At 46.1% G+C, this 25,079-nt stretch overlaps 1 protein-coding gene across 1 annotated transcript in view; it reads left to right on the top strand.

Moving 5' to 3' along the window:
- unc80 (unc-80 homolog, NALCN channel complex subunit) overlaps positions 1-21,086 on the top strand; it is a 38,991-nt gene extending 17,905 nt beyond the window's left edge. The window contains 47 exon segments of the mRNA XM_022761841.1: positions 135-241; positions 495-648; positions 2,402-2,574; positions 2,683-2,895; positions 2,994-3,129; positions 3,281-3,414; positions 3,545-3,722; positions 3,830-4,039; positions 4,473-4,570; positions 4,682-4,885; positions 4,975-5,082; positions 5,174-5,312; positions 5,567-5,748; positions 5,852-5,983; positions 8,103-8,289; positions 8,461-8,592; positions 8,696-8,839; positions 9,063-9,163; positions 9,259-9,345; positions 9,460-9,643; positions 9,735-9,829; positions 10,014-10,103; positions 10,225-10,326; positions 10,451-10,631; positions 10,720-10,985; positions 11,486-11,620; positions 11,743-11,761; positions 11,764-11,877; positions 12,127-12,223; positions 12,362-12,532; positions 12,638-12,730; positions 12,815-13,033; positions 13,252-13,482; positions 14,738-14,861; positions 14,979-15,104; positions 15,204-15,327; positions 15,539-15,745; positions 15,846-16,072; positions 16,132-16,297; positions 16,409-16,588; positions 16,682-16,829; positions 17,617-17,673; positions 18,795-18,876; positions 19,157-19,262; positions 19,649-19,669; positions 19,916-20,130; positions 20,598-21,086. Of these exon segments, the coding sequence (XP_022617562.1) occupies positions 135-241; positions 495-648; positions 2,402-2,574; positions 2,683-2,895; positions 2,994-3,129; positions 3,281-3,414; positions 3,545-3,722; positions 3,830-4,039; positions 4,473-4,570; positions 4,682-4,885; positions 4,975-5,082; positions 5,174-5,312; positions 5,567-5,748; positions 5,852-5,983; positions 8,103-8,289; positions 8,461-8,592; positions 8,696-8,839; positions 9,063-9,163; positions 9,259-9,345; positions 9,460-9,643; positions 9,735-9,829; positions 10,014-10,103; positions 10,225-10,326; positions 10,451-10,631; positions 10,720-10,985; positions 11,486-11,620; positions 11,743-11,761; positions 11,764-11,877; positions 12,127-12,223; positions 12,362-12,532; positions 12,638-12,730; positions 12,815-13,033; positions 13,252-13,482; positions 14,738-14,861; positions 14,979-15,104; positions 15,204-15,327; positions 15,539-15,745; positions 15,846-16,072; positions 16,132-16,297; positions 16,409-16,588; positions 16,682-16,829; positions 17,617-17,673; positions 18,795-18,876; positions 19,157-19,262; positions 19,649-19,669; positions 19,916-20,130; positions 20,598-21,086 (7,088 nt within the window).
- The last annotated feature ends 3,993 nt before the right edge of the window (positions 21,087-25,079 follow it).

Here is a 25,079-nt window from a genome sequence, read left to right as displayed (position 1 = left end):
GCATGTGTACTCTCCTTCATAACCCAGTGTGTACAATAGATTTCGTGGCTTCGTTACCTTCCTTTGTTCTGCAGAGTTGTTCGTTCAGGTGCAATTTTTTTTTTTTTTTTTTTTTTTAATCCATGTGTCTCCAGGCAACTGGCTAAAGCGCTCCTCTCTTTCTGGACTGACTGACGGTGTGGAGGACCTGCTGGATATCAGCTCAGTGGATCGACTCTCCTTCATACGACAGAGTTCAAAGGTGAGGCTGGGTTAACATCGACCATGACGCTATCTGTTCACCGCCGCTAGATGCTAACATAGGCCGTAATGATTTATCTTGGAAGATGAAATAACTGGAAAAAAAACTGAGCAGTTAATTGAATGAATAAATTATGAAAGATTGTTATTTCTTGGTATAAGATGCTAAGTTGGTTTGTGCGTGTTTGTCCACACATGTTACATGTTGTGTGTATCCATGCGTGTGTGTGTGTGTGTGTTTTATGTGGCCGTAGGTGAAGTTCACCAGTGCGGTGAAGCTTTCAGAAGGGGGCGCTGCAGGGCCGGAGTACGGCAGGGACGAGGAGGAGAATTTCTTCAAGCGGCTCGGTAAATGGAGGTCTGGCAGGAGGAATCCATCCAAGCTTCACCACACAGAAGAGAAAGATGGTAGACCTCCCCCCACACCAGGGTGCCCCTCGCCCACCCACGCCCAACCCCCCCCCCATCGTCCTTTTGTCTATTTCTCTCTCTCTTTGTGTCCCAGCCTCTTTGTTTTGTCGGTGTGGTGTCGTGCCTTGTCTCACCTCGCAAAAAGTCGTGGTCTGTTCCCTTCTGCCAGTTCTTCCGTACGCCATTCTCCATCGCCGGAAAGCTGCCTGCTACACTCTGTTAGCCTGGATGTATCATTTTCAACCCATCAAAATGTCTAGTTTGTAAAAGTACACTTTATTTTTCAGAATAATTGGCCTGGAAAACCAGCTAATAAAACGTTAACATAAAACAATCCAGTGGTGGCACTTTAAAAGCAAGACTATGTAACAATTGACAGAGGAAGTAACGTAATATTCTTGATTCTTACAAATGAAAAGTTAAATGCAAAAGCAATAAAACACCCCCGTGCTCAAGTCAGTGCACTCTGAGGTTTTGCTGTTGCAGCCTTACTTGGCCTGGTATGACCAGTAGCTTATGGTGGCTAATGCAAGTTGACATTTCTGCATCAGTTTGCTGACGTGCTGACCCGTCTCAGCTTGTGCTACTGTTACACATGTCATCGATGTTGTCCCCTAACGTTACCCCGGAAGTGCAATATTAAATAGAGTGCTCCTTTTATTAGACATTCATGTAGTTACCATAAACAAGCACAATACTTTTCATTTTTTGCATTAAACAAACCATTAGTGCCATCGATGCAGTGATTTCCACTGAAAATGACTCTATATAAATGATATAGTTTTAAAGATTTGCAAACCCAGACATTCAGATGTGTTGAAACTCACCTTCTCGTGGAGTGTAAAATGTCTGTTTTTCTCTCTAATGGCAACTTGTCATTGTTTCCAGTTCCCCCTAAATTTATCATCCTTTCTAAAAAAGCAGAAGATAAGAAGCATCTTATACAATGAGAAAATAGATCACTCTGATTTCATTAGTCAAAATTCTTCCGTAACAGTGTGTTGTCTCACCAACTCTACATTCCCTCCTTTCCAACTATGCACGTCCTGTTCTCTCCAACAATCAACCCCTTCCTCTCCGTTTCATTTAACGGTGGAAAGAGAGGAAAGGAGGTGCCTGGGAATAACTCACATCTATGAAACCATCTTTCTGCTGCGAAGCATATTTCTGTGCTACGTCAAGCATGACGCTGTCAGCGCTCTCTCTCTCGTCTCTTCTGTGGTGATGTCTGGTGGTATTTTCCGATGCCTGAATTTCAGGGAAGCGATAATACTGAATGGTCCACATACAGCTTTCTTCTGTACGGCTACGGTTACACTTGTCATTTCAATGTCATATATAGGAAATAAACAAAGAATGTAATGTATAAGAGACAGGAAAGTTGCCTTGGCTACAAAACAAATTTGTGTCGCTGAGATCACACGCTACAAGTAGAATTGAAAATCCAAGTGTAACCTCCGCCAGTGGCTGTGTGTCCATCTCTCACTCAGCTTCATTCGTCAGTGGCTCTTCAGTGCTTTTTGTTAAATGTCCTGGATGGTGATGTTGCTTCATGCAATGTCTTAATGCAATCTTCAGTGCTGTTGTTCACGTTGGGGGGAAAAAAGTGCAAACGAGCGCTCCTTAATATGCTTGTTTTTAAAAAAAAAAATCCCTTCACTTGTTCTGCTATACCCTCTTCTCCTCTCTTCTCCTCTCTCCTCTTCTCCTCTCTCCTCTCTTCCTCTCTCCTCTTCATCTTTTTCTCCAGGTCCCCACGGCTTTCAGGAGCGTCTAGCAGCCAGTCAGGAGGCCATGAAGAATAAGAACGTGGTGAATCTGGGTGCCATTCGACAGGGTATGAAACGCTTCCAGTTCCTCCTGAACTGCTGTGAGCCGGGGACCATACCTGACGCCTCCATCCTCGCTGCTGCTCTGGACCTGGTGTGTTTCATTCTGGAAACAATGCATGAGTTGTAAATGCATGTCACCTCGGGCTGTTCTGCGCATTCAAAAGCTATTACGTTAAAAAAAATCTTCATCTACTTTCAGGAAGCTCCAGTTGTGGCCCGGGCCTCCCTTTTCCTTGAATGCGCCAGATTCGTCCACCGCTGTAACCGTGGCAACTGGCCAGAGTGGATGAAAGGCCACCACGTCAATATTACCAAAAGAGGGCTGTCAAGGGGCCGATCACCTATTGTCGGCAACAAGAGAAACCAGAAACTCCAGTGGAACGCTGCCAAACATTTCTGCCAGTGGGGAGATGTGAGTTTTAAGATTTCACAGATTATAGAAGGTGACGCTTAATAATGAGGTTCCGCTAAATGTAAGAGCGCGTGTCTCTGTGTGTTTAATCTGCTCAGGCGATCGGCACAAGGCTCAGTGAACTCTGTCACTCTGACAGCGAGAGCCCTGCCAACATTCTGGGTTACATTTATGATGAAGAGACCAAACGGAGAATGAGAAAAGAGGACGAGGAAGAAGACTATTTAGACGACAGTGAGTCGCATAGTGGTGTTTCATGACACAGTTTTGGTGGATAGTGTTTTATTAAAATCTTATTTTAGATTTGTTTGTTTTTGGGTTGGTGACAAAAACATGTTAATGCTCTAACCATGTCATTTTATTTTACATCAATTTCTGCCTGAAGACACAGTCAATCCTACAAAATGTGGCTGCCCCTTTGCTCTAAAGATGGCTGCCTGCCAGCTCTTGTTGGAAATCACCACTTTCCTGCGAGAGACATTTCCTTGCTTACCACGCCCGCGCACTGAGCCACTTGTGGTCAGTACTTCCACAGTAACCCGTGCATTCAGTGTGTGTATTTTTCGAAAGGAAATATGAATCAAAAATATGCACTAAAACATTTACCAGATATATGTTGCACTGATGATGCTCACGTGTCCGCTTGTAGGATCTCGACAGCTGCCGCCTGCGCTTGGACCCGGAGCTCGGCCGCCATCGCTACGAGAGGAAGATCAGCTTTGCAGGCATCCTCGATGACGAGGACGGACACGATTCGCTGAACAGCAGCAGCCACACGCTCAAGTCCGACACCACCTGCGATGACAAGAAGACACAGGAAACCCAGGGTGAGACCCGATGTCGCACACACTGGCTCGCTTGTTTTTGTTACTGCCGTTTGCTTATTACTCACTGATGATTGCAGATAATCTCTCCCCACTTCCGTCCTCCCCAGCACCCATCCGTAAGATTCGCATCGGAGGCTCCCGGCTGCTTCAGATCAAAGGAGCCCGCAGTTTCCGCGTGAAGAAGGGCGGCTCCCTGTCCTCCATACGCCGGGCAGGGAGCCTCAAGAGCACCAAGCTGTCTCGGCAGGACTCGGAGTCGGAGAACGAGGAGGGCCTGCTGTCGCAAACACACAGCAGGGACACTGTGACTGACATCGGTAAAGTCGTGGATGAAACGTGACGACAGTCATTAATCAGCGTGATCTCTGAACATTTGAATTCATTCATGTTATTCATTAAAAGGAAGTAGAGCTTGTTGGGATCGGACGGCAGCTTTTAAAAAGGAGGAACCAGTGAGAATACTGCTTTCAGCATGTGCTTTCCTCTTCTTTTAATGATAAATAGAAAAAGCTGTAACTGTACAATGAACGATGCAGGAGAAAGCAGGGGGTTAATTAACAGCATCCTGTTCACAACAGTAAAAAACAGGATTTAGGAAGGAAAAGTGGCCTGTGATTTAACTCTCATTTAAGTCTCATTTGTTTTATAGCATTTATTAAGAAATGGAAATGACCTTGGATATTTCCTTCTGTTGTAAGAGATCAAATGGGACCGTTTTAAACATTTGTGTGTCCTTGTTGCCGGTTGCAGGCAGTCCCTTCAGCACCAGTGAACCCAGCATAGAGCCAGAGGGTCCGAGCTCAGGAGGAGCAGAGGACAATTACCACCGCAACATGTCCTGGCTCCATGTATGTATATCAGTATGTGTGGATCGTGTGCCCATGTGTTCACTCTTACATACTGACCTCCCCTCCCCTCCCCTTTTTCCTCTCTCTCCCTCTCTTTCTCTCTCGGCTCAGATTATGATCCTGCTGTGCAACCAGCAGAGTTTCATCTGTACCCATATAGACTTCTGCCATCCGCACTGCTACCAGCACCACAGCCGCTCCTGCGCCCGTCTGGTCCGCGCCATCAAGCTCGTGTACGGCGAGACGGTGGACAGCCTGAGGGAGGACAGCGCCTCCTCTGGTAACATCGGGGCACGCGCAAAGAAAAACAAAGAGGTTCATTTCACGAGTTGTCTGTCCCACAATCAATAAAGAAATGGGTTTAGGTCTTCGCTGGTGGTTCATAAACGTCTCTCTGCCCTCAGTGCTCTGACAAGTCTTGTCTGAGGACCCCGTCCATGAAGAGAAGACCCACTGACTCCAACACAGAAGGGAAGAAAGATACAGGCATGCTCAAGTACATCCGCAACCAGGTGAATTGGTTTTTGGATGCTTTACCTTTTAACCTTAGAGTTTTGTCATTGCCATTTTTCCTTTTTATTTAATGGTTCATGTTTCTTTCAGGTGATGAGCTTGTCTCCGGCTCCGCTTTCGCTACTGATCAAAGCGGCTCCCATCCTGACCGACGACATGTACGGAGACGTCCAGCCTGCGGCCTGGGAGCTCTTGCTGAGCGTGGACGAACACATGGCGGCCGCGGCTGGTGAGTCGGCCGTCAGGCTGAGTGTCGGTGACCCGTGGGTTGCCTCTTGAGGTTAATGTGCCCATCAGAGTTTATAAGTGTTCAGAAGTTTAAATTATGAAAACACATATGACATTTTATTCTATCAGTCTCCATTTTCTCCTATTTCTTTTTTGCCCTCCGTCATAATCTCTCCTCAACCACATTTTTCCTGCCCTTTCCATCCCTGCCTCTTTTTTCATGTCCTCGCCTTTGCCCTTTTTACTCCCCTCCAGCTGCCATGTTCCTTCTGTGCGCCGTAAAGGTCCCCGACGCGGTGACCGAAATGATGATGGCCGAGTTCCAGCACCAGGAGGCCTGCCAGCGCATCAACTCCGTCCTGAAGTTTTACACACTGTGGCGTTTCCGCTACCAGGTGTGGCCTCGCATGGAGGAAGGAGCCCAGCAGATCTTTAAGGTCCGGAATAATCATATTGTCATGTTTCTACATCCACAAAAAGGAAAGTTGTCCTCTCGTCTCACTTTGACCCGTGTTGTACTACATTTGTCTTTTATTTCAGATTCCTCCACCCAGCATCAACTTCACTCTGCCATCTCCTATACTGGGCATGCCCTGTGTCCCCATATTCGACCCCCCCTGGGTGCCCCAGAACACTGGCAGCGTCCAGGACCCAATCAATGAAGATCAGTCTGTAAGTCTGAGCCCTGTTTATATGAGTTGCCTTATGCATTCAGTACATTTACTAACTTACTTTACTATTACTTACTTATACAAATAGAAAATAGTAATATGTTTTATATTGAATGCATCAGAAACACTGACCTTATTATAATTATTATTATTATTACTTTTGAATCAGCTTGGACTTCGAGGTGTAGTTAACGTACATAATATGTGAATCATACTGACTTTCAAATGCACCTGTGGATGTGACATCACAAACAACCTGACCTGGGTTGGGTGGTCAGGTTGCTTTAGATTCAGTGTAAATTTAATGCTGTGCGCTGCAAAATTAAAGGGATTGTTCACCCAAAAAAAAGCATGTTTGATCGCAATATCTACAATGCAGATTGCTTTTATTTAATTTGCCCCGGGGGGGGGGGGTTGCCATGACATTTTTGCATAGACATTCATGGTTTCCAGAAGATGTAACCTACTCACTTTTGTGATCCTCCGGCTTTCGCTGTAGCGCCACCGTTGACATTTGCAAATTTTAAATGAAATCTCTTGTCGAACTGTTTTGGGTTGCCACGACATTTGGCACCGACACTCTCTGTGTCTCCATCAGGATGAATTGTAATAGCCTCAGTAGGCGATTAGCGCTTAGTTCTGATCGTTAAACTAAGATGGTAAAAAAATGATCTCTGTGCATCATCAACATATTGTCATAGTGAGCATGTTGGCATGCTGACGTTAGCGTTTAGCTCAAAGTACAACTATGCTTAAGTACTGTTAGGCATGTTTAAATGTAACTGAAATTCAGCGTGTGCCACTAATTGGAGGCAGAAATCTCAGATAGCTCAAAATGTGGACAAATTAAATCAAAACTATCAGCATGCTTCAGATCAAATGAATGATAAGTAACTAAATGTTTTGTTTTTTTTGTAATTTGGGTGAAGGAACCCTTTAAATCCAGTTGAACCACAGCTCAACCTCACAATAGACCACAATCAGACACAGATGCACTTTAGACTGCTTTAAGTCACATTTGTTACTGCTATGCAAGTGTAATGTGAACAACTGCACCAAGAAATCTGCTAGTTTAAGAAAAATATTTGTAACACACTTTTAAGGTCAGAGTGGTCATTGCAAGTAGTGAAACAGATTTCTTGGTGTTTCCTTTTACTTTTCTTCTCTTTTTTGTTAAGAAGCATGATTATCAAAATATGTTTTATAGATTTTTGATGACGACCTGCGAGCACATGTTATATAATTTATCTATCGACTGTCTTTGTTTTTAGTACTCCACATTAATTCAGTCAGTCCATACCATAGTAAGTTGGTATTTCTGCCCGGATGTTTGTGCTGATGCATCTTGTTACCTCAGATCATTAAAGACAGGAGGGAAAATTTTCTCCATTGAGTGTTTTTTAGGCCATTGGGAGCTGTAGATTTTCATCATGGATCAGAATCTGGGGTAGTTTCATGGGTCATTTCAGATAGCTGCATCTTGATCAGTGATACAACACCACACTCACACTATTCTAATACTTGCTCTGATTGTAAGGGGGAAAAAAAATAACAGCATGCATCGGACATTCAGACATTTTGTGTGTGTTGTGCTGTTGATGCATGGTCATTAGATGAGAATGACTTTGCCGTGTTTTTTCATATCATGTGTTCAGCTTATTTGGATATGTATGTATATGAGCACTCGTGGGAATGGTGTGAGGCATTTACTGTACACAATATACAGTAAATTCTCCAAATTCCAGTCTGAATACATTTATTTGTGTCACAATTTGTCATGATTGAAATCTTTCCTATTCGATACTTCAACAGTGTTCTTCATGATGCTCGGGGTGGCATTAGGAGAATTACTGTATTAATGTGTTGTCCAGTCATTTTACATTCCAAAATGCTCCTCAGATGTAACCGTAAGCCTAGAATAGATGTGCACACACTTTCCTGACAGATTTACCCTGTCAGTTTGGTTTTAATTTGTGCATTCCCTCATTCTGAATCTTCTGTATGTCTGCACCCGCTGTTCTACCTCGGTGCTGTTTGATCCAACGCCACCCTCCATGCCACCCCCATCCCCCTCCCCTCCCCTCCCAACCCCGCCTCCCCCCACCCCTCCCCCCTTTCAGAAATCTTTCTCAGCACGGGCGGTGTCGCGCTCCCACCAGCGAGCCGAGCACATCCTGAAGAATCTGCAGCAGGAGGAAGAGAAGCGGCGTCTGGGCCGCGAGGCCAGCATCATCACGGCCATCCCCGTGGCTCAGGAGGCGTGCTACGAGCCCACGTGCAGCCCGCCGCCTGAGCAGGAGGAAGAAGGTGGGGCTACCAGGCACACAAAGCGCATATTGTACAGAAACACACACGTACGGATGTCTGCCGGAAGTTTGATGGGAACTGGCAAAAGCTGCTGACACCTCTGTACCCTTGACGGTATGTTCTTTTTCCCCATGTATCTGTACTGGTCGTGTCGGACGTTGATCCCGCCAGCAGAAGAAGTGGTGAACCTGGCATCACGCCGTCTGTCTGTCAGCCCGTCCTGCGCCTCCAGCAACTCCCACAGGAACTACTCTTTCCGCCGGGGCTCCGTGTGGTCTGTCCGCTCACTGGCCAGCGCTGAAGGTTTGAACATAAAGAATGAATAAATAAAACTCGTGCTTATCTTCCTTCGTGGACACTGAGAATTTTTATTTGTTCATTTTTATTTATTTATTTTTTTTGTCAGATGAAGAGAACACAACAGAACACACTCCTACTCACCACATGCTACAGCCGCCCCAAGCTGTCTTCCCAGCATGCATCTGTGCTGCCGTCCTACCAATAGTGCACCTCATGGAGGATGGAGAGGTTCGAGAGGATGGCGTGGCTGGTAGGTGTCATCACACACACACAAAAAAAAGTTTATCTTTAGATTCAATGTGGGAATAAGAGATCGATTGCACACGATGAAAGATTTTATCATCACAATTTCAAACCCAATGTAATAATAATAGACTGTAGATAATAGATTCTTTTATTTCTAATGTGCCTCCTTTCCAAATGCGAGGCCTGTTCATGGTATTTGTAGTGTTTTTCTCTAATGTTTCCTCTAGTGAGTGCTGTGGCCCAGCAAATCCTCTGGAACTGCCTGATTGAAGATCCAGCCCTGGTTCTTCGCCACTTCCTGGAAAAACTGACAGTGAGCAACAGACAGGTAGGCAAACACACACACACACACACACACGCACCGCAAGCTGAGAATGGGAAAATGTAAAATGCGACATCGCTTGAATTTCTTTGTGATGTTAGGATGAGCTGATGTACATGCTGAGGAAGCTCCTGCTCAACATTGGAGATCTGCCAGCCCAGACTTCTCACATCCTCTTCAACTACCTGGTAAGGCAACAGAAAGAACTCAGCTACTTTTTACTTATAGTTTCATGTAAGTTATTTATCTTCATTACCTTTCAAACTTTCATCAATTCCCATAATCAAATCTCCTCCCCTTAGGTGGGGCTGATCATGTACTTTGTGCGGACTCCCTGCGAGTGGGGTATGGACGCCATCTCGGCCACACTGACCTTCCTGTGGGAGGTGGTCGGCTACGTGGAGGGGCTCTTCTTCAAGGACCTGAAGCAGACCATGAAGAAGGAGCAGTGCGAGGTCAAACTGCTGGTCACCGCATCCATGCCAGGTGAACTCACCGATACTGCCTGAAAGCATTAATGACGTAACACCGGTGTCAAAACACGACAAGAGATTTCCTCGTGTCTTTGTCAACGCAGGAACCAAAACGCTGGTGGTGCACGGGCAGAACGAGTGTGACATCCCGACGCAGTTGCCGGTCCACGAAGACACTCAGTTTGAAGCGCTGCTGAAGGTGAGGACGCTGGGCTGGACTCAGACGCTTCGTTTACATCCTGTAGTCAGGGTTTGGGAATCTGGGTGTGTGCGCGTCTCTCGCCGTTGCTAAATATAAATGATCTGGAGTACGACTAAATATTAACGTGAGCGTAAGTCGACTAATGAGGGAAGCTGATGACGTCTCCTCTTCCTCCAACCAGGAGTGTCTTGAATTTTTCAACATCCCTGAGGCCAGATCTGCCCATTACTTCCTCATGGACAAACGATGGAACCTCATCCATTATTCCAAGGTAGGTGGACAGCAGCATTACTTTTACTGTAGGACTTGTAGCAGAGACTAGCTCTTCCTGGTTTTGAAGATATTTTTCTTTGAACAGTTTCCATTTGATATTGCTATCCACCTTCCTGTAGACATATGTAAGAGACATCTACCCCTTCCGGAGGTCAGTGTCTCCACAGCTCAACCTGGTCCACATGCTGCCTGAGAGAGGACAAGAGCTCATCCAGAAGCAGGTTTGGACGATTTTGAAAATGAACAATTAAGCCACTATGAAATGGCGCACCATCGAAGTGACACGGGGGAGAAGTAGAAGACTCGTTCTGTTTCCTTTTCGCCTCCTCTGTTCCTTTCTTCTAGGTGTTTTCCCGTAAACTAGAGGAGGTCGGCCGGGTCCTCTTCCTCATCTCCCTCACGCAGCACATGCCAGCCGTGCACAAGCAATCCCACGTCTCCCTGCTGCAGGAAGACCTCCTCCGCCTGCCCTCCTTCCCACGAACTGCCATCGATGCAGAGTTCTCATTGTTCAATGACCCACAGGGTGAGGCAGACTCCAACTGTATCATCACACGCTTACATAAAAACACTCTTTTATATATACTTTGGCGTTTTTAACCCTGATCTCTCAGGTAAGGAGCTGTTTGGTTTGGACACCCTCCACAAGGTGCTGTGGATCAAGCTGCTGGAGGAAATGTTTCTGGGCATGCCCAGTGAGTACCCGTGGGGCGACGAGATGATGCTGTTCCTCAACGTCTTCAACGGGGCGTTGCTGCTGCACCCGGAGGACAGCGCCCTCCTCAGGCAGTACACAGCGACCGCCATCAACACCGCCGTACACTTCAACCATCTCTTCTCTCTGAGCGGTTACCAGTGGATCCTGCCCACCATGCTGCAGGTATAGATACGCGTGTCCTACACCCAAGCTGTTACCAACGCTGCAGGACTCTGAAATGAATTCCTATTGTTGTTTGGTGTCATTACACTGCCGCTGACATACAGTACATTGGGCCTAATGACAGTGTACACTAGTAGGATGAGACTTAAATTGTCTGCGGCCACCTGAGGTGATATATCCTACTCTTCCCTCTTCTTTCTCCCACCCTGTGCTGTTTATCAGTTAGCATAGTTATCAGGCATTCAGCTCTTAAAGTTAAGCCTCTCTCCACCTCCACCTTATGAAAAATGCAAGACACTAGGCAGTTTTAATGTGCATTTGCAAATGAAAAAAAACAAACAGTGGAAGCACCAGAAATTAAAAGAATGAGAGTAAAATTATGCTTTTTTTTTATTATATTATTGATTGGCTGAGTTGGAAAAGCTGGCATAAAAAAAGAAAAAAAAAGAGCGTGATATATGCTGACAGAAACACATGTACGCTCTGTATTGTTGTGACAGGTCTATGCCGACTACGAGAGCAACCCTTTACTGAGGCAGGGCATCGAGTTCTGCTGCCGGCAGTTCTACATCCTCCACCGCAAACCCTTCATCCTGCAGCTGTTTGCGAGCGTGGCTCCGCTGCTAGAATTCACTGTAAGACTTTTTTTTTTTTAAGCTTTGCTATGTTTTTATATTCCCATATGCCTGGCTTAAATAAATTTCTCTCTACATTTGTTTCCCGCCCCCGCCCCCCCCCCCCCCCCCCCGCAGACCAGTCAGCCAGTACGGGTCTGTCTAAGGAGTGTCAGCCCAGTGTCTGTTTGACCTGCTGGTCTCTCTGGAGGGTGAGACCCAGGACGCCCTGGACGCTCTGGAGCTGGTCAAGGCTGAGAAACCTCTGCGCTCTCTAGGTAAACTGTCAGTCACCTCAGGCACACGTGACCACAGGTAGATGGACCACTTCAATTTCAGGGTCACTGTTGTCCACTACCTCAAAGCACAGTTGTAGTACCATTCGTTTATGATGCTTTTGGGGAAACTCAGCAATTCTATATTTAATTTTGAAGCCCAGAAACCAGCCATTAAAAATTAAACATTTATTATTAATGAGAAGCTCTAAAAATTATATATATGTATATATATTTTTTTTTTTTTTGCAGATTTCTGTTATGGTAATGAGGACTTGGCCTTTTCTATCAGCGAGGCCATCAAGCTGTGTGTCACCGTGGTTGCCTACGCCCCTGAATCCTTCAGGAGGTATTGGAAACACACTCTGCATCACGGATCGTTTGTCCATCTTCTTCTTCTTCTTCTTCTTCTTCTCCTGCACCTACAGCTTTTTCTACGACAGCACCATTTTCTATCATCTTAACAGTCTGCTTTAATCCCCCGCAGTCTCCAGATGCTGATGGTGCTGGAGGCGTTGGTTCCCTGCTTCCTCCAGAAACTGAAGAGCAACACGGTTACGATGGAATCGGCTTCCGTCGCCAGGGACGAGATTGCCGCCATCGCCGCCCTGGCCACGTCACTGCAGGCGCTCCTCTACAGCTCAGAGGCTCTAACAAGGTCATCCAGATGGAAATTTTTGCACCCGTGGTAGCTGGAGGTGATGTGTTTTTTTTTTTTTTAGATGTTTACAACCTTTATAATTTATCCACACCTCCTCCACAGGCCCATGACGGCCCCGCAGATGTCCCGCTGTGATCAGGGCCACAAGGGAGGCACCACGGCTAACCACGCAATGTCAGGAGGGGTCAACACAAGGTCAGGAGTTTGTTGATTTAATTCCACTTGAGTCAGTCCCAGATTCTGGTGCTCAGAAATCTGAAAGACCGTTCACGTTCCCAGGGACAACCTCCACCTACTGGAGGAGGGCCAGGGCATGCCGAGGGAGGAGCTGGACGAGCGCATCGCCCGGGAGGAGTTCCGCAGGCCTCGGGAGTCCCTGTTGAACATCTGCACTGAGTTTTACAAACACTGCGGACCGCGACTCAAAATCCTGCAGAACGTAGCCGGAGAGCCGCGGGTCACGGCCCTGGAGCTGCTGGACATCAAGTCCCACATGAGGTGATGAGACTGACTCACGGATGCTTTCAAATACGTCTTTTGCCAGATTTGTTGATAAAGGTTGATCGTCCTGTTCAAAACAGTTTGAGTATGTCAGCTTGGGCTTTGAGAAATTGTGATGAGTTGTTCCCAAACATAGCATTACATTTGTTATGGAAAGAAATACCTTTAATAGCACTATTAATTTGCACGGTGTGTTCATGTCGTCTCTTTCCCAGGCTGGCAGAGATCGCACACGCCCTGTTGAAGCTGGCGCCCTATGACACCCTGACCATGGAGAGCCGAGGGCTGCGGCGCTACATCATGGAGATGCTGCCCATCACCGACTGGTCGTCCGAGGCCGTCCGCCCCGCCCTCATCCTCATCCTCAAGAGGCTGGACCGCATGTTCAACAAGATCCACAAGATGCCTACGCTCAGGTGCGCTCGCCCACAGGCATTATGCACCAGGTCTGTTGAATACAATCCCACTTCTTTCTCCGTCTCCCTGTGAGTGTATCGTGCTGTACCGGTGCCGTGGTGTGTACAGTAGATAGACGGCTTCTTGGCACTGTCCTCTATAGCGCTGCCTTCGTGGGTGATGTACCGTAAGTGCTGCTGTGGTGTGTGTGTGGTTTTTTTTTGTGGTAGGTGCGGGTACTTGTGAGTGTGTGTGTGTGTGTGTGTGTGTGTGTGCAGGAGGAGTTACAATGCATACGTGGGTTGGCGTGGATGTGTGTACTAACGATGGATCACTGGCAGTGTTCCCCCTAATACAGGGGTGCAGGTTTGACTGTTAACGCCTGTGCACAGGAAGTTGTCAGACTTAATGCAGTTAAAGGTGTTGTTATTTTTCCTTTTTTAAAATTAGTTTACCTCACTATTATCTGTGTAATGTAACATGCAAATGATCATATTTTATATACACGTTACTCATTGACAGATGTTTCTACTTGCACTTCATGCAAACAGTCTTTTCATGCTTGGGCATTTTTAATTAGACTAAACTAGATTATTACTATCTATCTATCTATCTATCTATCTATCTATCTATCTATCTATCTATCTATCTATCTATCTATCTATCTATCTATCTATCTACTATTCAGACATAAAATGCAGCAGACAGGGTAATACACAAAATTCAGAAAAAATAATAATACTATGCTAATATACTCCTATTATGGTTATTGCAGGTACATGAAGCGTTTTTTCTCTAGAGTTTTAGGTTTGTTGCAACAGATAAACCAGATTTTTACAACCTAACATATCTCGTCCACAAGTTGAACAGTCTGTAGTGCAGCAAAAAATAATGCCCCAAAAACCCCCAAAAAAACAGCTTCCTCCTCTTCCGTGAACATAAGAATGGACACCGCTGGCTCAGAGGGAACACTGGTCACAGGTGTGTGCTTCACACCAAGATCTGTTGCTGCAGTGTTTAGCTGTTTATGTTTGTGAGCTTCGCAATATTCACTGTTAGTATGGCCATAAAGGTGATGGTTATATGTGGTGAAATATTGAGTGATAATATGATTCTCCGCTCTGAATATTAGATTGGATAAGATTGAACCAAGACGAACAGCTTCTCCGTGCCAACGTCTTGTTTTTCCTTTCTCATCCCACAATGACATGAATGAGGTGTTTATGTTTGAGCCACTTTTTAAATTCATGACAATGTGCTTTTGTTTGGGTGTGGGTTGGTGCTGTATGGTTGGGTGTTCTCCAGGAGACAGGTGGAGTGGGAGGCGGCCAGCAGCCTGATCGAGGGGATCTGCCTGACCCTGCAGCGACAGCCAATCATCTCTTTCCTCCCACACCTTCGCTCGCTGATCAACGTCTGTGTCAACCTGGTGCGGAAACACACGCAGACGCACACACACACACACACACACACACACACACACAACGGCGCAAATCATTCCATCGTCACTCCCGTTTTTAAAGCGTTTATTCGTGTGTGTTGTCAGGTAATGGGTGTGGTTGGTCCCTCCAGCGTAGCAGACGGGCTACCTCTGCTCCACCTCAGCCCCTACCTCTCCCCTCCACTTCCTTTCAGCACGGCGGTGGTCCGGCTGGTTGCCCTGCAGATCCAGGTAAACATCATCTGACTCTTCATCAAAAATCCCCCCTTAAATATAGTGTCCCTAATAAAACTTTTGCTTCCTCCATGTTTTTTTTTTTACCCATCCTAGGCCTTGAAGGATGACTTCCCCCTCAGTCATGTGATCTCGCCTTTCACCAATCAGGAGAGGCGAGAGGGGATGCTGCTCAACCTGCTGATTCCCTTTGTGCTGACTGTTGGTTCTGGAAGTAAAGGTAAAAGCTTGCTGCGATTGTAGGTGAGATTACAAAGCCAATCTCATAATAAATAAGAAATTCTAAAAAGTCATTTGCCGCTTAAAAATCAAGCCTGAAATGAATGGGTCTTTGCAGGAGACGAGCTGTAATTAAATGAGTCAATCAAATGCAGACGCATCACTTGCCGGCCGGTTTGCGTCTCACTGCCTGTGTGTCTTTTCTTTCGCAGACAGCCCCCACCTTGAGCAGCCTGAGATCTTCCTGCTCCTTCAGACTGTCATCAACATCCTCCTGCCCCCTCGGATCATCTCCACCTCTCGCACCAAGAACTTCATGCTGGACGCTTCTCCGGCTCACTGCTCCACCCCGGGCGACACGGGGAAGGACCTGCGCCGAGAGGGATTAGCCGAGTCCACCAGCCAGGCTGCATATCTGGGTATGAATGAATGTGATAGCGTTTTTTTTTTTAACAGGATAAATAAAGGATACGTGCTTCTCTTGTTCGTATACGTATCGTATCCCTTGTGATTCCGCAGCTCTGAAGGTGGTGCTGGTTTGCTTTGAGCGGTCTTTGGGAAACCAGTGGTACCGGCTGAGCCTGCAGGTGAAAGAGATGGCTCTGAGGAAGGTGGGTGGCCTCGCCTTTTGGGACTTCATCGACTTCATCGTCCGAACACGTATCCCTATTTTTGTCCTGCTGAGACCATTCATACAGTGCAAGGTAAAGGAGCGGTGATTATTGCTTCAGCTCGTTCTAACCGGTGTTTTTTTGTTTCATTGTCCTTTTCTGTGTTTCACCTTTCGCTGCTGCATGTTTTCTAGTTGTTGACGCAGCCTGCTGACTCCCAGGAGGAGATTACAGCCCGTCATCACATCGCAGACCAGCTGGAGCGACGCTTCATCCCACGACCCCTCTGCAAGAGCTCCCTGTTCGCAGAGTTCAACAATGAGCTCAAGATCCTGAAGGAGGCTGTGCACAGCGGCTCCGGTCAGAAAAATACTGAAGCAAAAAGCTTTTTTCATATTCTTACATACATTTTTAAATGTGTACGCCTGTGTGTTTCTATTTGATCTGCCCCCCCCCCCTCCAACCCAACAGCCTACCAAGGCAAGACGTCCATCAGCACGGTGGGTACCTCTACATCAGCCTACCGCCTCAGTTTGGCCACAATGTCGCGCTCCAACACAGGCACCGGCACAGTTTGGGAGCAGGAAAGCCAACCGTCGCGCCAACCCTCCCAAGACACACTCAGCCGCACCGACGAGGACGAGGAAGAAAGTCAGAAACATTCCCGTTTTCTTTCCGCATTTGATGTTTGCAGAGACTGGGGCGGAACTCACCGCCCTCCGCCCTTTTTTTTTTCCTCTGCAGACGACTCCATGAGTATCCCCAGCGTGGTGAGCGAGCACGAGGCCTTCCTGCCCAGGGTGATATCGCAGCGCCGTTTCTCCAGCCACGCCACCAGCTCAGCCGCCTCGCAGCCCGAGGCCCCCCGCACCACCATGCTGCCAAGCCACAGGTGACATTCCCGACGGACACATGCATGTGCACAAAAACGCACACTGAAACACTCCCTCCCCAAGAGTAGCTTCTTTCCTTTATTATTTCTCCAGTAGGTGGCGTAGTAGAGCTGGTGTGGAGGCAGAAGTAATCTCACTGTGTGAAACCTCAAGTGGAGTCAATAGATCAGTAGCTTTCATCCATTTTCAGTCATTCTGATTCTTCCCAGATGAGTCAGAATGTGCAAGTGATGACAAGTGGGAGTTATAAATAAAATATGTATTGTATGTAAAAACGTTGCTGGCTGGCCACCACTGTAACTGCAGGCTTTGGAAAAACCTTCCTCGAAGGATCATCGCTTACTTTGATCAGCAGGTCTCGGTCTTGTTTATGCAACCGTGGCTCCACCCACTGAGGTCTAACCAGTGAGATGTCTGTTTTCTATTTTCCAAAAACTTGTTCATGTACGATTCGAGTCTTGGCTTGTTTATGTAATGTGTAGAATTAATATTTTGAAAATGATCAACCAGTCATATCCCACAAACCACAGTCATTTTTTTCTGTGTATATCTCTGTTGATTTATAATGTTCTTTGCTCAACAGTCTCAGAGCAGCATTGCGAAGTAGCTAAGACTCTTGGTGTCTTGGTAAGAATGTTCTGTTCCTGATTGGCTAACTGTGCTCAGAGCAAAACACCCTGGTTTCCTGCCGTCATCAGGAAGGGGGCTCAGGGACTTTGGGTGGTGATGGATCTCGACTACAACTCCCTAAACTCCCGTTCTCCCCCTTCACCCCACTTTTTACAGTGAACCCAATGTGCTAGATGAGTCCCAGGGCCTTCTGCAGGAGGGTAACCTCTCTAGGTACAGTGGCCCTCTTTATGTGTGTGTCCCGTTGGTGCGTTCTTGCATCTGTTCTGCCAGTGGGAGGGGCATTGCCTCGGGACGGCCTCCTCTATTGGCCGTTGATCACTCATCTACATCCAATCAAATCGCCTTGGCCCGTCACCCCCCACCCCCCCACCCCCACTTACCTGTATGTATCTCTTTCTGTGTGGGTCCAGTGTGCCTTGTTTCTGTCCCCTAACCCCCTTCCCCCTTCTCCTCCTCTTGAGCTCCACACTGACCCTCATCTTCTCAGCTCATCTGCTGTGCTATCCTAACCAGGCCCCTCCCCCCCTTAAAAAAAAACAAAAGAAAACAAAAAAAAAACTAACTCCCATCAGCCCCCGGGGCTAGGGAGCTCTGCCTCTGTTTCTCCTCCGTCAGCTGTGTGGTCTTTACAGTTGACGTGCCATCACCAAAGTCAGCCTCTCTCCCATTGGTGCCATGGTGTTTCATATTGTTTACGTGTCTATCAGGCTTCTCACTGATCAAATTGGGCGTCCTACTCTGGATACCAATCTGTAGGGGCAAGGGGGAACTGGGGTGGCAACATAATGCAAGGACACGGTTATTTTCTTGGTCCAGTTTTGCTTTGAAGAAACTAACTCCATACCTGACTTATCCATATTTCATACTTTAAAATGAGTGAAGGGAAAATTTTGATATTTGTAGAGTAATTCAATAAAGAGTAAAAACAGAAAAAAGACAGTTTCCTTATGAGTACACAAGTTTCTTTTGTCAGTTGCTACTCCAGCCCCTACTATCCCCTGTTGTGTTTTCAGTGTATGAATCATAGCAGCATTGTTTTTCCTGCACTGTGACTGGGTGTCTCGTAAACATACTGTGTGTGTTGTGTAAGTGAGCGAATGGGTAGAATAGCAGTGGCATCTTGTTGTGGTCAAAGGTGTGGTCGGTAAGCAAAGCACAGCTGGGGGATGCGGTGGCCCTTTCGCTCTCTTCCTGCTTACGTATTTCTGTGTCTCGTGTGTGTGTGTCTCTGTGTGTGTGTGTGTGTGTGTGTGTGTGTGTGTGTGTGTGTGCGTGCGTGCGTGTGCGTCAATGCAAATGTGTGTATGTGTCCATGTGATTAACTCATCCAGGGTTGCCAGTGTGCAGAGTGAGCCGGGCCAACAGAACCTCCTGATACAACCTCCGTTAGGAAGAAAGCGTGGCCTCAGACAGGTGTGGACATCCACTTTTTTTTTATTTTTACAACACACATACTGCAAAGATAATATGCATACATATGCTTCATTTAATGGTAAGAAATATGAGTGATTAAATATTTGATTACAAACAAAAACCTCACAAATGTGTAGGAGAATGAAATCATGCAAACTACACGGGCAGTGAAAAATAAGTGATTTTTATCCAAAAAAGTGTGTTTGAAATGACAGTTTGCATAAAAATGCATGGAAGGAAGCCAGCTGACAATCTGCACTGTGCTGTGTCTCCCCTGCAGCTGCGACGCCCCCTGCTGTCCATTCCGAAGAATGAACCCCGTGGTCGATCTGGAGCCCGGCTCTCCACGACCCGCAGGAGCATCCAGCCCAAGAACAAACCACTGGGTAACAGCACACCGTGCCTTTCGCCTGTGTGTGTGTGTGTGTGTGTGTGGTGCTGTAGGTGAATGAATGCGAGCGAGCGAGCGTGTGTTTGTAGATAAGTGAGGATGAAAACACATGTTTTGCATTTTTAAAAAAAAAAAAAAGGATGAGTGACTCACTGAAAAACGAACAGCCAGACTCACGCTGCACTACAGATCGAGCACATGGGAAACCAAACCTACACTCATAAAACATATTACTCCCAGTAAAATACTGTATTTAATGTCTGTGTGCCGTCCTCCCCCACTCACCTCTGTCTTTGTTCCTATGTTGTTTGTTGTTCCATCTGCCACCAAACTGACTCTTCTCACTCTGTTCTGTCTCATGCCTTATGTTTCGAAATAAAGAAACTTTATTGGACTGTGAAGGTGAGACACAACTCTTAACCCTTCCTCTCCACCCTGCAACGGCCCGCCCCTTTTATCTGCAACCTCACCCAATAGGGCGCTCTGCATGTCTGTCTTGCATCCCCTCCCGACCCCCTGCCTACTCCTCCTGTCCCATCCCTGCCTCCACTCTCCACTTTTGGTGGTGCTGATGTGTAAGCGAGTCGCCAGCTGTGGCGCTGTCGCCTCTTGTTTTGACCACGTGCGCATGCATGTGTGTGCCCACAGCGCACGGAGACCAAAAGAGGTCAGTCACCTTTACAGAGAATCAAGACCAGCAGGCGTCTGCGGGGATAAGCAAGGCCCCGTCCCCCAGCGCTATGGACCCCCCGGACGAGGGCAGGAAGGGCAGTCCTGCCCCTTCAAAGTCCCCCACGCTGGAAGTGCCCTCTGCCTCCTCAGCCACAGTCACTGCCGACCTGCACAGCCCTGCTAACACACAGGTAGGACAGGCAGAGAGAGGACTGGAGCAGGGGTGGGTACGTAACTGCTGAAACTATACATTTTGGCTCATTACTGCTTACATGGGGACCTGAATGGTCAATTAAAAAAAACCAAAACAGTACATTAATTAAATATATAATCATATGGACAGATACCAACAGAAAATGTAGTGTAACCAATGCATTTTAAAACTCAGATCATTAATATTAGATGTTATTTTACTGCCAGAAATCTCAGGGATGCAAACGTGTCTCAGAATCTTGTTACATAAAACAAACAATGTGCATGTGCATCTACCAGTGGAGGTTTAATAATGTATGTTTGTTGTACTTTGGATAAACTGACCCAACAAACCACTTTCAATCCAGAAACACAACACGAAGTGACGAGTGCTATTTAAATGTTGTCTCTTCAGCAATGTCAACAAGAAAAACAACCACAGGAAAAAAGGTTTATTCTCTCCCAGGTCCCTCCAGCCATCAGCAGCAAGGAGAAGAGAGAGCAGTGGGGGCTCCGCAGCAGCCTCTCCCCTCCTCCCTCCATCTCCCGGCCCTCCACCCCGACTCCCCCGTCCCGAACCTGCTCCCCGCTGCCCCTCTCCCGAACCTGCTCCCCTCTCCCCTTATCCCGCACCTCCTCTCCTCTCCCACCGCCGCTCCCCGTGCTGGGCACGGCGCCGGCCCCGGGCCCCCCGCCGCCGCCGCCACTGCCGCCAACCCCGCTTCTTCCCCCGCCTCCGCCGGGGCCATCCAGGATCAGAGAGAGCCCCGGGGACGAGGACACGACCGCGCTCCTGCCGCGCAGCAACACCCTGCAGCGGCTCAGCGAGGACGACGGCACAGAGAACCCCCTCCTCACCCCGCTGCTGTCCCCTCCCTCGCCCCGCCGGTCGCCTCGCCGGTTGCCCCTGCCCCTCTCCCCCGTTGACCTGGACCTGGATGAGTCCCACGTGTGAGGGGTGACAGGTGGATTGTATTTTTCTATCTGTAGCCCGAACCAAACGCCATACGGATACCTGCAGGGTACGGATAACAGGGAGGCTGTGTGGCATGCTTTCAAAACATTTAAGAGCAAAAAGTGACGTACGTTTAGATTTGATTCACTGACAATCTAAAAGTACATCGTTTGAAAGGAAGTGTGGGCTTCTGTTTCTGTCCACAACTACCCCTGCCTCTTCCAGTGTGTCTACAACCCGCCAGCTTGATTTCTATTCCGTCTGTAGCCCCTCAGTGTTCGCCCAAATCCTAAAAAGCCATTTCTGTTTTCCCCCCCTGGCTTTGCCCTGAAACTAAACTGCTCTCTCCTCCTCGGTCCGGTTGTTTAGTTTTGACTTTAAGTATCTCTCCTAATTGTGCAAAACGTTCTCTCTCTGTCGGTCTCCTGTTGCATCTCTTCAGTGTTGGAATATCAACATCAGAATCATTATTGTACTCCTGTCTGTTCCTAAGGCTACATAACCTGAGGGTTGAATGTATATTATAGCAGCAGATCTCCATCGTCATCTCAGACCCATCACAGAAACAGTTGCATTCAAGTGCTGAATGTTTTAAGTCGGCCCGTGTCAGTCGCTTCACCCAGAGATGTATTGTTCAGCCATGTGTGATGTCATACATAGTGTTAATAATGATGATGAATACTGACTTATTACTGATCAGAAATGGTTAAAGGATTGATATTAAACTAATTAATGCTTTTAATAGATGCCTATATTTAGGAGATCTACGTACAGGAGGAGATGCTATTGTACAAAATGTTGCAAAGGTTATAAAGGAGGGAAAATGCAGTTTCTATGAACATTATATTAAGAGCCATGCTGAAGCCGTGGGTGAAATGAAGGCGTTTTTATTCAATGATATACAGTAAATATACAATACAGTATATGTATTTTAAACATTATATGTGATTATATGGAACAGGAGAAATTAGAGATTTTATATTTGAGAAGATTCTTATTAGTTTTTCAATATGTTGATTGTCCTGTAAAAATGTTAACGGAACCTAAATTTGAAATTGAGCTTTCAGTAGCGGAGGGCAGGAGTTCACAGAAACTCTGCGTCTGTCAGGAAGTGTTTTTAAAGGGGCACTCCACCAAATGTCCATGCATTCTTAAAGAGGAGTTCACCCTTCACCGGGAGTATTACTTACTTATTTTTAAAGTCTGAGAAAATAGCCCTGATGTTGTCCAGTTTTTAGATTTGCAGTAACTTCATCGTACAAATAATCGAAATATGCTAAATTGCCGGAGTACTCCTTTAAAATAAGTGGCATTATCTCTGAATGAGTTTTGTTTGAAACAGCAGAACCGCCGCAGACTTCTTCAGCGTACATTTCAATGCAGTTCTATATTCCGGCCTCAGTGGCAGATGAACCAACCGACGGCTCTCATTGTGCAATCGAGTGTGTCCCATTTAACTCTACAGTTCCAGTGTATGTCGTGCTGCTCAAGTGTCTCAGCAGGTGATTTTATTTGTGACCAAAGACTGTAACACAATATATGAAAAAACACATGTAACATTAACGTAAGACTCAGCCACTTGTCCTGATGTTGCAGTGCTGGTCATGTTGTTCTGTTTGTGTCTGTGATGTTGTCTTATATTCAGACCTGTGGGGCAGAAAGATTTTTTTTTTATTTTTATTTTCTTTATTTTTTATTTTTAATCTTAATTGCAACTGTGATGAAGCGATGCAGTAGATAGCCGTTACCTCGTTGCTCATTCCATGCCTTAACAGAGAATTATTAACATGTCTGTCATTATCAACATGTCATGTTTGTTTAGATGAATTTATTCTGTCCGGTGAAAACCTCATACCTCTGTGATGTCCACTTTTAGGAAACTAGCACAAAGACCTACTTATTCTAACATGTGTAACTTTATTTGTAAAGGATTACACACATTTTTTTTTTTTGTGTGTGTGTATGTAAAACAAGGCTACATCACATTCAAACAGGCTTATGTTTGTAATAACAGTAATGAACGATCACGTCCCAAGCAGATATCGATAACGTGCCATAATCCACACCAATGCACTGTGAGTGTTCTGTTATTCGCTGCTTCTCTGTGTTCCACGTCCTTTTCTTTTCACTGTTTTGTGTCGCCGTCTGTGAAAATTGTTGTAATCCTTTGGTTACACGGAGATTATGTGCCGATTTCAACAGTTTCGACTTATGCAGGGTGAATAGAGGGGAGATGATGCGGCCTCTGTAGTGGTGTATCGTTCATGCCAATGCATCATTAGGACAGTGAGCAGTTTTCTCTGTTAATGACTCTTCTAGCTGATGGAGGGCAGTAGCTGTGCACAAACTGTTATGCATTTCTGTCTTGTACTCCACAGTCACATCTACACAACAAGTTCTGCAAAATATATCCGTCTCAAATCCATAAAACGCACGCTATATTTCTACATTAATGCCATATTCCTCTACTGCCCATTTCAAGCTTTTTACAAAGTAGTACAAAGACGCGTTAGTGTTTTCAGTCAGAGGGCCACAGCACTGTTGAATCTGAGTTCCCTTTAAGTGTAACGTCGTCTGTGTCGAATTATGTCTTCTTTGTGCAAAATTAGAATAAATATATACACTATATCAGAATATTTCTGGAATATCTAAATAAACTGATATTGTTTACAATGGTTTTCAGCTTTCTGTTCATTTCCAACCGTGGAGGAGACAGCGGAGATCTAGTCGGTTTTAGTCAAAATAAGCAAAAAGGTCTAAAGGTTTGAGGAGAAAGCATCATATCCTGGCTCAGAAATGTGAAGAACAACAGCTGTTAAGACCGCCAGAGGAATAGCTCAGTGTGCAAACAGCTGACACTGTCCCTCTTGTCAATGTGAATGTAGGGTGGAAGGCTCAAATCCTGGCTTCTCAAATCTCAGAATTTTGTGTTCACTCCTAAGTAGTGCGGATAATAAAGGCGACAAATCGCTGAGGCTGTCGTCCCACGCAGTAGCTCAGCAGCATGAGCGGAAGCTGGAGTTACAACATGAAAAGCTGAGGTGGAAGGTTCAAAGGCCTGTATCTCCTCTTTTGAGGTTTTCTCCTCAGCAGTGTGAACAAAAACATCCTTGAACACCCACTCAGTAAACTTCAGGAGTAGCTCGGTCAGATAAATGTCAATGCAGCTGATACCTAATGATCTGTGGTGATGGGATCAAGTTCTTTATATGATCTCCACATTTTTAAAGAAGTTTTAAAAAATGTTAATAAAATTTTGTCTGATTTTGGTGGCTCAGTAGGTTTGATACTTCCTACAACTGTTTATGGTCCGATGGTCTGTGCTTTTGTCATTATTTATTCTCACTGTGGTATAAGGATCTGGGCTGTAAAACTTAGAAGTATTTGTCTGATTATATTTAGTCAGTGTATGTACAGTGGGATCTCCTTTAATGACAGTTGGCCCCGTTTCACAAATATCACACTGAGAAAATGTTTCAGTGTCAATTTCTTTATTAACTGTTGCTTTGTATTTGTGATTGTTCATGTTTACACTTGAGGACTTGAGGTGTATTGCATCCTGTGTGTGTGTGTGTGTGTGTGTGTGTGTGGGTGGGGTTGCCTTTCACCACAGGTGTGCTGATTGCTAATTGATGGCCCCTCCTCCCTCTATTGTCTGCTGCTCTCTGTGTGTTTGCCTTCTGCTTCAGAGAAACACATTTTCTGAAGCGACGTTTTAGTTTGAAACAAAATGTGACCCAGAGGACAGAAAACACCCTGATGTGAAGGATGACAAGGTAACTACTCTGAACACAAATGTGTCCAAGACAGTTCTGTGTGGAAATATTCTAGTTCACTGACTGGAGGCCTTGTTAACACCATGCTTGTGGCTTTAGTTTTGTCTGCATGTTCAGAGATGGCACATTGCTCTTACAACTTGTAGAAATCCCAGATCACTTGAATGTGCAGCTTTGAGCTTCAGTTTGCTTCGAGTGGTAGACAGGAAGAGTTTGG

The sequence above is a fragment of the Seriola dumerili genome, unplaced genomic scaffold (assembly GCF_002260705.1).
Source record: "Seriola dumerili isolate Sdu_G_001 unplaced genomic scaffold, Sdu_1.0 BDQW01000019.1, whole genome shotgun sequence".
NCBI lineage: Eukaryota > Metazoa > Chordata > Actinopteri > Carangiformes > Carangidae > Seriola > Seriola dumerili.
The sequence above is the reverse complement of the archived record's forward strand: the minus strand, read 5'-3'. Positions and strand labels throughout refer to the sequence as shown.